Genomic DNA, 10,405 nt, shown 5'->3' on the forward strand with positions numbered 1-10,405 from the left:
CACCCATGAGTCTTTCCTGGCTCTGTGTAATCCTTGTATGCTGTTCAGAGGAGGTCAGAAAAAGGGTGGTCTTCACTGACATCAAAGAGACAATCAGTGATGTAGCCAGTTTAAATAAATAGTTTTGGGAATCACAAACTCTTGAGCTTATTCCTGCACAGTCATTTGCAAAGTCCTTGCTGTGCTTTTGAAGAATTTCTTTTTCAAGCAGCACCTTCAGGGGGTTGTTTCTAGGTAGTTTTCAATTGTCAGCATGCACAAAAAGCCTGAACATGGGGGGAAAGCTCTGCTGCAGACTGTGCCAGGAGGAGCCAGTGGAAGAGATTAATCCGTTTAAATGAGACTTTATATAAATCCCTTGGCAAAACTCTTTTAAGCCAGTGTTTGCATTGAGTCAAACCAGTGATGTTGCTGTATTTAAAATCTCAGTGTGTTTTGTTTGCAAGAATTCAGTGAGAACAATATGCAGCCTAAACTACATACCTAGACCATGAATACGGCAGCCACTAATTAAATTCAGGTTTCTTCCACAGCCAAAACAGATGTTCATTGTGCCATGATGCTGGGCTTTACCAAGAAATGTTTTACTAGTGGTGTGTGTCCTGGCTACAGTATCCCCACCACTGAGAGAAGCTGTCCTGCTCCTGAGGAATCTCCTCTGGAATTGCATGTCACTGGGCACAAGAACTCTGGGAGCACAGTGACCAAGCTGCCAGGTGTACTGTGGTTGTCTTAATACCTGAGGGAAAATGGCCAGACACTGTAGAGCCTGTGAGTAATCTGCACAGTGGTTCTCAGAAGGCCATAAATACAGGCTTTTAATACATAAATCGGAAAGCTGCCTTTTGAAAATGGTCTTTAAAATAACAGAAGCAATGTTAATGGAGAATGGAGAATTTATAAAATACAAGCATAGCTGTTTACATTATTTGAGAAGCCTGACTTAGGTTAGAATAAAGGTGCACTTTATTCTTATTATTCCAAGTTGAGGGAAAAACACCTGATTGAAAATAGGTGTTTTGTAATTGAAGCTAATGCTTGCTTTTAAGGGGAAAAATGGGTCTGCCCTGTTTAGCTTATCTTTTTAGGGCATTGTGCCCATGGGGAGGGCAATTGCTACCCCTTCCACAACTGGCACTCACACGTATGCTTCAAAGAGCAATCATTAAAAATAACTTTGATTCTGTTAAAAAAAAAAAAAAGGCTCCTTGGTACAGTGTTAGACTGTAAATTCAAGGCAAAGTGAAAAATGGTCACAGTGGCAGCATCAGAACCTCTCTGCAGGCAAGCAGAGACCCCCTTTCAAAGCACCAGCAGGTCTGGATTGTCAGGTGGGTCTCAGTTTTGATACTGATAATTTGTTAAAAAATTATTAGGAGGGACCTCAGCAGCATTCCTGGCACACCAACATACTAAGTCATGGTAAGTGTCCCTTTCTGCTCTGGTCAGCTGTGGCCTCTGAAACTACAGACTGAAGGCAAGAAAGAGTTTAAGCATATGCTCTTGAATCTTGCTGCCTTTTGCTGAAAGTTTGGTATTTAGAGCACTAGTTACATCCCCATACCAACACATGGCAGCTTTTTCCCAACTTCAACTCGTGCAGCGTAGAAGGCAAGATGGCCAGAAATACAGAGCGTCTTCATTTTACTGTGGGATCACACTGTGATCCCACACTGCTCCACACAGTTTTTTCTGACCTTTTACCATCAGAAGACAAAATTAAGACTTGGACTCTCAATAGCAGTAACTGGAGGTCTTTTGGGGAAGCAGATAACAGGTATTATGGAAATAAAATCCTGTGCAGTGCTTGTATATAATTACTGCTCACACCATTACTCACCAGCCTTCCATTTGTGACCTGCAGCCACGGCACTGGGTTACCTCTGACCATGGGTTACCTCTGACCAGGGCCCTGCAAAGTATCAGCTTCGAGAGACTTCTGCACCTCAGCAACGCCCCCGTGCCGGGAGACTTCTTATGTAAACGAAGTCAGGTTGTGCGAGTTGGGGAAATGCAAGGAATTTCCCTGGTACCTGACCTTCCAGGAGAGCAGGCAGGAAATCCCCGCTACCCCAGCCTGGGGAGTCTCCTGCTGCTGCCTGCCAGCCTGATCCTTTCACAGGTAACACATAATGTGAGCCCAGCTCCATGGAGAATTGTAATCAGAGCCCTGCGGGGAGCTGTCTCTGTGAATTAATGACAACTGCAGCCAGGAGAGTGCAGAACAGCAGGGCTGAGGAGAAGGAGGAGGTGAAAGAGGCAAAATGCAAGCGCCCAGATCTCCCCGTGGCGTGCCGGCGGTGGGAGGCTGGTGGGACTCCAGGAATGATCTCTGCTTGGCCACCCACACACAGGTGGCGTGGGGGGAGACTGCAATAGCTTCTGTTGAGCTAGGGGAAGCAGGTGGGCCTGACTTTGGCTAAGGAGATGGCTGGTATTGCCCGGGCCACAGCATGAGCCTGTGGTGCAGGAGCACTCAGCGGCAGCAGTGCATCCTGCCCGGCTGACAGCAGTGTCCTGGCAGCAAGTGAGAGATTTTAGACACAGGAACTCGTTTAACATCCACTTCAATGTGTGGGAATCGCTGCTGGACCAGGAGCTGCTGTTTCAGCCTTTTGCACACTCAAATGAAGGATTTTCATTATTTTGTTTTAAACCTTAGCCTCACTTTCCACTTTCTTCGCTGGGGCATTGTGCTGGGGGACTTTTGCATGTGGAACTAATTAAGGAACAGAGAGCCGGAGGAGTTAATGCAAATGTACTCTGCAAAAAGATCTGTTTGGTGCTTGTGAGAGCTGTATTTAATAAGTAGAAGGATGTTCTCTCTGCTTTGAGAATTCATGGCAACCATCTGAATAAATTTTTTAAAATAAACTCAGAGCAGCATTGCAAAACTAATGTTCTGTGCCTGGAGGGAGCCCACATAGACATTAAGGAATAATCAGCCTGTAGGAATCATGCAGCCTCTGGGGTTCACAAAAGGCTCTCAAGAAGCAGCACTTGAATTTTACTGTTAAATGAAGAGAGGCATTAAAGGTTATCAGAGACTCTAAAATGCCACATGAGCCTTGAAGCTGAGTCATCTCAGATAAATCCACAGAGAGACAATATGGGCTGCACTGATAGTCTTGATTTAGAGAATAAGACACATTTCTAAAAATGTGAATAAAGACCTAGAGGTCTTTCTAATGGGCTCAGCCCATAGTGGAAGAGTAAGAACATCCCAAACTACCTCAAAAGGGAACCACTTGTAAAATAAACTCTCCAGAAACCCCTGCCCTGTGACAGCTCCTGATGGCATGGCTGGTGCCTGCAGGACCCCTTTCTAGGTTTCAGCTGCTCCCTGCTGAGTGCAGGGTCAGTGTCACCTGATGTCACAGTGGCTGCTTGGAGAGGTCTGGTCTGGAGCTGATCCCAGCCTCGAGTGAAGCTGTAGCTCTTTGTTGTGAAGGGGAAAACTACCATTGGAGAGTGATGGAAGAAAATACAAGACAAAAATCATGGTGAGAAAGTCTGTCTGTACTGCTGCAGTTTGTTGTTGTCACCATATTGGAGAATCTTACTGGTGTGACCATCTGCCTCATGCAGGAGCCTGTGGGTGAGGACACCAGGGAAGGCCTGGCACCCCAATACCATCACCTCCCATCAAGGGCTTGTGCACTTGGGTATCAGGGTCCATTCCGTGGAAATGAAAGCTATTTGGTTTGTGTCAGCTGTGACTCCTGTGCTTGCTGTGCTTCTCAGCTAGAGTCCCTCTTCTTGTCTGGAGGGTCTCAAGGGATGGGGATGGATGATTTTCCTCTTGGGAAATGGTGGTTTGGGTTTGGCTAAGAACTCATGCTTTCAGGTGAACAAAAGTAATGCCCTACCTGAGACAAACACAGAGCAGAAGTTCTACCAAGAAAGGGAAAGCTGAACACTGCCAGCATAATTTTTATTGTGCACATCTCTATTTTCTCTTCAAAGGAAGGGAAGAAGATGTACTAAAGCTGTGCTAATATTAACAGTGTGGATCTATTTTGCCTGGTTCCAGGTTACACACACAGTATAAAGGCTCAGTGTGCTTAATGAATTGCTTTGTCTTCTAAATTACTGAAATAAACCTTGAAACTGGAATAGAAATATTCTTCATTAGGATGCAGGGTTTTGATCTGTGCTGTCCTGCTCTGCCCCTGCTCTCCCCCTTCAGCAAACAAATGCCACACTGTTTGTGCCCATGCTATATGCTGGCCAAGTCCCTGTTAACAACCTCTTAATTTGGGGAGTCCCACAATAGTTCAAACAACTGGAAAGAGCAAAAACTGCCGTGCTGCTATTTTATTCAGATTAATATGCAAATCAGGAGGCAAGTACATCCAAGGAATGTAGGTCATGGTGGAAACATGAAGAGAGGGAGCAAGAGATGAGCAATGGGGAATCAGGGGACTGTCTAGAAATATTTCCTCTACCTCCAGCTGGCGGCTGCAGCTCACATTGGTCTTTGAGAGTTACTGTGACTCTTCCACTGGACCATGGGTTTGTGATGAAGCTGAAATCTCATTAAGTCTCCTCTGCAGGAGGAGTCCCCAGGAACGGGGTTTCCTGGGTTTTTGCAGTCCACGTTTCTGTGCAGCACTCACAAGAAAATGGACAGAGCTAAAAATCTCTGTAAGCCTGACCACAACCACACTGCCTCACACTGCTCAAACAGCCACATCCGGGAGGACAAAGTCTGTCTCTTTGTGCAGAATTGTGGTTTGAAGTTTGTTTGCAGAGCTCTTCAGAGCAGGTTTTTGAGCTGATACTCCTCAGAACAAAATGTGCCAAGGAACAGACAAACCAAGTTATCCTTAGCAGGCAGACTGGGCCAGGGTCAGGCAAACAGTAGCTTTCCTGATCCCTAGTGCTGCTGAACTAAAATCTGAGCTAGTTTTCATTTCTGTAGGCGCTCCACTGAATGCACAATCACAGGGTGGGGGAATGACACTGCTCATGCTGCCTACAGGCCTAAAAACATTATCTTGATTTCAATTTGCATATCAGTACTGACTGTGTACTTTAAAGAAGTGACCAAGGTGATTATCTACATTTTATAGCAGGAAAACGGAGACATGCTGAGAGGGCAGGCTAATAACCAAGGCAAAATGCCACCAAGCTGCTGAGTCCTGCCCCTGTGCCTGGTCTGTGCCTTCCATCTCCAGCCTTCCCCACCACTAAGCCCTCTCCAGGGTGCAGTACAGCCAGGGGGGCCTCAGTTTTTTTGGTTTTTACCTTTCCTGATCTTAGCTTTGATGGTGCCCTTGGGCAGCTCCCAGCTTTGGGCTGGGCCAGGGATTCAAAGGCTGTGGGCTGTGCCCCAGGCCAGTGTGCTGAGGGAACCCAGTCCTCCTCTCAGCTGTTCCTGTGAAAACATCCTGGCCAAACTTCACAGCTGTCATTCGTTCAGGTGAAAATCCTACTGCATTTGGCCAGATTTCGGCTTGAAAATGAGAATTAGGGAGAATCAGTCAAGCTGAGGGGTTCATAAAACAGTCCTGCTTTAGCCTTTTGCAGGAAAACACTCTCATGATCACTCATTGTCCTCCAGTGTCCCTTCCCACAGTTTAAAGGGTGACACTGGAACCCAAAACACAGCCAGGCTGACAGACTGGTTTTACTTCAAACTGAAGGCACTACATACAGCTGTAGGATGGGAGCAGTGTGTTCTCAATATCTCTCAGTACTCGTCTGCACCTGAAGTTGCACTGCACTTGGTGTACTCATCCCAGCCTCCCTAAATACCATCTTTTCCTTCACCGGCTCTACAAGGAGGAGGAATGAGCTGAGTCACTGCACAAACTTGCTGGCAGAGCCTGGCCCGGCCTACCCCACCCACAGCACCTGGCCTTGTGACACCTCTGTGACACCACGCCCCTGCCAAGCCTCCAGCACTCCCTGGGGAATGCTGGAAGAGGGCTCTTGCTGCTGGCCATTTTTCTATCACACCAGCTAATCGCTTAGATGCCTCTGAGGAAGGAGTAATGCAGAATTTTCTTGGTGATATGTGTTGCAATGAAGTCTTATCTCAACTGTGACTTTTTTAACAGAACAATAGAGAAGCAATGAAACCTTCTCCCTACTTTCCTGGGGTGAAATCACAAGCATGCTCTCCAGATTAGTCAGGTGGGGTTTTTGAACACAAAACACTCCATCCTTGAACCCTGCCTCTGGCTCATGCAGGCTTGACTCTGAATGAGCACTAAAGTTCAGCAATGTTGTCTGAACAGGTATCAAGCCTATACTCATAATTATTGAACAAACTTCTCAATAAGGCCAAGCCAAACTGGAGTGTTTGCAATTCCCACAGAAACAGAACACTTTCATCAGGCAGTGTCAGTGCCTCAGAGGTAACATGAATGCACACACACACTTTTGTGGTTTCAGGAGAGAAAAAAAAAAAAGTTCTATGTCCATACACTTGGAAATACACCTTAGAACAGAGCCCTGTTTTTCCCAGAACTCTGCAAGCTGACAGAGTGCAGCACAAATCATGGCTTCAAAGGACCACGCTGGTCAATGGTTACCAACAGCTAGAGAGTAAATTGGATTTTATTTTTTTTTAAACCCTATTCCAGATATAGAAGTCATGAGGAGAGGTGCTTGATCATTAACCTCTGCTTAACAACTTAATTAGTTCAATCCAGAAGCAGACCGGTGCAGAATAATCCAGTCTCTTCCTAGAACAGGTGCATCAGACCTGGCTGCAACCTCTGATCGCACTCCCAACGAACGTCACCAACTCCAGGAACTTCAGGGAGAGTGTTTTGAAGTAGAGAGGGCAGTGCCTCCATCTTCAGTCCTACAGCATTCCTTGTGAGTGTTTAGGACAAGCCAATTAGAACCAATTACAAGTACTAGGTTTAATGCAAGGCAGAAAAAAACAAATATTCCTGAAGTCGCTGACCTGGAAGGAAAGGCAAAGAATGCAAACTAGTGTTTCAATGCAGAAACCCAAACAGAGCCAGTGCAGCATTGCTCTCACCTTCAGCACCTCTCAATGATACAGGTTTCTATCACAGCTTTAGAGAAAACGTGCTGTTTTAGCAGACTTGCTCCCGAAGTCGGTCAGATTCTGTTCATAGCTCTGCCTCTTTGCATTAACTTTAACCAAGAAGTAATTAAAATAATAATAATCTTACTGCAAACCTAACATGCAGTTAGCATGCTTTTTGAGCTATGTGTGGTTCTATATATAGAACAATTATGTTTATCATATAAAAGAAGAAGAGTTCGTTTTAGGTCAATGATTCAGGCTGTTGAGATAAACACTGCTTCAAGAGGTCATGCAGAGGTTCTATCATGAAACACCTAACATTACAGAAAGCCCCATGTTTATAAATATTTACTGTAAATAGGTCAAAATGGGCCAAGTTTTAAACAAAAAGAATCAGACATACAAGCCACTTTGTTTCCAGTTGGCTACTCAGAAACTCTGACAGATCCAATTCCCAGTTTTTCAGTTCAATTTTTCACTATCAATCAGGTTCTTTATTCAGCTTAAGTTGATTGAACAACAGTGAAGTTTAAATGTTCACAGTATCATCAAGACATGTGGTAAGTAACACCTGGTCAAAAAGTCTTTCAGGAATTGAGAAAATCTTAAACCACTAGCCAAGCTTCCAAACTGAGGTAGACAAGTAATGGAGACTCGAGTGCTGAAGGTCAGGGTCTATCTTTTAAAGTACTTTATCTAATAAAATGCATCAGGCAACAATTGAGATTGTTATGTTAGTATTTCTGATGTGAAATACTGAGTGAGAAGCTCTCAAAGTGAGAAATTTTGTTTTGAAAAAGTATACAATTTTTGTAAATAGAAATATCCTTCTTCTATTACCAAAATAATCAGAAACATCATAGAAAACTATGCATCTTTCCTCTGGTAATTTAATCCTGTTAAAGTAGCCAGCTACCAACTCGCTGTTCACAGTGTAAAATATGCAATCTTTTATCTTTCTTCTGCTCTCCAGCTGAAGAACACAGATCAAGAAGGCTGTACCTCTGGCATTTTGACCTGTCCACACACACAAAAGCTGTTTTAGTTTTTCAACCATTAAGTATAGTTTGTGGTCTCCACCAACAGATCAGCACAATGGTACATACAGCATGGATAGCACTTCCTGGCAGCTCCCTTTCCACAGGCACCTGGGGTTGGGTTTCATGCTGTGGGCTTTGGATGTAGACCCAATCACTGATTCAGTTAAACACCCGAAAAGACAGACATGGAGAGAAAAAAATCCAAACTGCTTCTGCGAGAGAAAGCTGAGAAAGCAGCCATGCTATTAAAGCATTTTGATCACAGTAAGGCAGAGGCTAGTGGCCAAAGAACAGCTCAGAAACGGGTCTGCGTTTCACAACAACCTCTTCCTCCTCCTCCGCTACCTCAGAGAGTGAGGAATATGAAGGGAAGCCCCCTCTGATCTTTGGCTTCCTCCTCGGGCCCGTAGTGGCAGTCAGAAGCTTGTTTAAAGTTGAGGGCTTCCTTAAACCTTTGGTGAGATCATAGAAAGCCATATCATCGGATATGACTCCCAGGAAAGTGCTAGTGGAGCTCAAGATTGAAGCCGCAAGCTTTGTAGACTTCTTGATGGGCACGGAGTGTTCCATGTTTTGGGAAAGGCTGGGGTCCCCTAGCAAACGCCGAATTGTAAGGGATGTCCCTTCCTTTAAGTACTGGTGCGGCTTCTTCCCACTGTAGTCCCTCAGGTCAATCTTGGCATGGTAGCTGTAGACGAGCATGGTGATGATCTTCTCCTGGCCGTGTATAGCAGCCAGGTGCAGCGCCGTGTAGCCACCATGCGACCGGGCATCCACATTGACGCGGGACCCGCCCTTCTCGGCCGCTCGGATGATGTTGGTCACCATGTCGCAGTTGCCGCTCTTGGCGGCCCAGTGCAGGGCGGTGAAGCCGGAGATGAAGTCCCTGCGAGCCGCCAGGCTGGCGTCGCCCAGCAGCAGCCCGTGGAGCTGCTGTGTCCATTGCCCGTCGGCCGCCAGCACCAGCCACTGGTGCTCCGCCTGCTCCAGGGGCACCACGGTCTCCTCGCTGGCCCGGTGGTTCTTGGGCCCCCTGCGCAGCCCGGGCGAGCGGGACCCGGCATCCTCGTCCAGCGGCGGCGGGGACAGCGGGCTGGCCGCCTCCTCGGGCGGCCCCGGGGCGGCGGGGGGCGGCACGCAGCGCACGGGCAGCATGCAGGGCTTGGGCGGCGGCTCCCGCCGGGCCCCCGCCGCGGCCCCGGGCAGGGGCACCCCGCCGCCGCCGCCCTGGAACAGGCCCCGCAGCTCGGCCACGGCCCGCGGCCCCGGCGGCTCCTCGGGGGGCGTCCCGGCGGGGTCCGGGTCGGGCACGGGAACCGGGTCGGGGACGGGAACCGGGACGGGGGCTCCGGCATCGCCCCCCGCCGGCGGGGCAGCGCGGAGCTGCCGCTTCAGCACCACGAACTTGACGCCGTCGATCTCCTTCACCGTGGCCACGGCGTTCACCGCCGCCTTGAACCGCTCCCGCCGCGCCGCCCGCCCCTCCGCCTCCCCGGCATCGGCACCGGCCCCGGCGGCCTCCAGCAGCGGCCGGAAGGCGCTCACCAGCTCGGTGTTGCGCACCCGTCCGCCGCGCTCCCTCAGGAAGCCCATCACTGCCTCCGCGCTGATGTCGAGCTCCGCCATCCCGCCGCCACAGGTGGTGGTGGTGGAGCCGCGGCCGCGCCTGCCGCCTCCGCGCGGCGTAGGATGCCCGGAGCCCGCGGGGGTGGCCGGACTCGCGGGCCGGAGGCACCTGCTGCCGCTCCCGCGGAGGTGCTCCAGCCGCCCCGCCCCGCACACGGAGCGCAGCGGCCCCGGCGCCGGTCCCGCCCCGCCCGCGGGGCGTCGCTGCCGGGAGAGCCCGGCCCGGGCGGTGGGAGCGGGGCGGCGGCACCGGCGGACGCGGACCCGGCCCTGAACCAAGCGTCGGTGCGGGCACGAGGGTACCGGAGACTCCTCGAGCAGGACCGAACGCTTCATCCATTTACTCGTCTTCCAGCTTCCTAAAACGATCTTTTTGAGGAGGGGGGAGAGTGTTTGTTTGTTTGATTGGGTTTGGTTTTTGTTTTGTTTCAGTAGCAAATAAGTGGAGCAGCACTGGGTAGAAGTCACTCTGTAGAGTTTGGTCTCCATTCCTAGAAAAGCCCAGGAGTTCTGTGGGACAGGTGATCCTGCTGGGCAAGAGGCTAATGCCTCAAAATTAGTCAGAAGATGGGCGAATGGGTCAGTCTTTTGAAATATACTCACCTTTATGTGATACTGTATGATACTATATATTTTATATATATATATATATATATATATGTATGTATATATATATACCTAACCATATATTATTATCGGTGTCTTTTAACTATATTACATCTACCCT

The 10,405-nt window shown here is 48.6% G+C and overlaps 1 protein-coding gene and 1 long non-coding RNA gene across 5 annotated transcripts; one reads left to right on the forward strand and one right to left on the reverse strand.

The window, feature by feature from the left end:
• Positions 1–3,452: 3,452 nt before the first annotated feature.
• Positions 3,453–3,712, forward strand: LOC128795536 (uncharacterized). Its single transcript, XR_008433579.1, has 2 exons — positions 3,453–3,503; positions 3,589–3,712. It is a non-coding gene; the product is annotated as an uncharacterized LOC128795536 (long non-coding RNA).
• A 590-nt stretch (positions 3,713–4,302) lies between these two features.
• SOWAHA (sosondowah ankyrin repeat domain family member A) lies at positions 4,303–9,768 on the reverse strand. Of its 4 annotated transcripts, none has more exons than XM_053957028.1 (2): positions 5,660–9,768; positions 4,303–5,458 (listed from the first exon to the last, which is right to left on the reverse strand). In XM_053957028.1, exon 1 carries the CDS (start codon positions 9,676–9,678, stop codon positions 8,329–8,331), a length of 1,350 nt encoding a protein of 449 aa, XP_053813003.1. In that variant the 5' UTR covers positions 9,679–9,768; the 3' UTR covers positions 4,303–5,458; positions 5,660–8,328. The 4 variants fall into 4 exon arrangements, with proteins under 4 accessions (XP_053813003.1, XP_053813007.1, XP_053813005.1 ...); XM_053957032.1 differs by having other exon boundaries at positions 4,303–4,604; positions 5,251–9,768; XM_053957030.1 differs by having other exon boundaries at positions 4,303–4,614; positions 5,251–9,768.
• Positions 9,769–10,405: the final 637 nt, after the last annotated feature.

Source organism: Vidua chalybeata, chromosome 15, assembly GCF_026979565.1.
Source record: "Vidua chalybeata isolate OUT-0048 chromosome 15, bVidCha1 merged haplotype, whole genome shotgun sequence".
NCBI classification, from domain to species: domain Eukaryota; kingdom Metazoa; phylum Chordata; class Aves; order Passeriformes; family Viduidae; genus Vidua; species Vidua chalybeata.

What these genes read in the sequence shown, in the direction of transcription:
- SOWAHA (XM_053957028.1), bottom strand. Translation starts at nt 9,678, where the DNA reads ATGGCGGAGCTCGACATCAGCGCGGAGGCAGTGATGGGCTTCCTGAGG.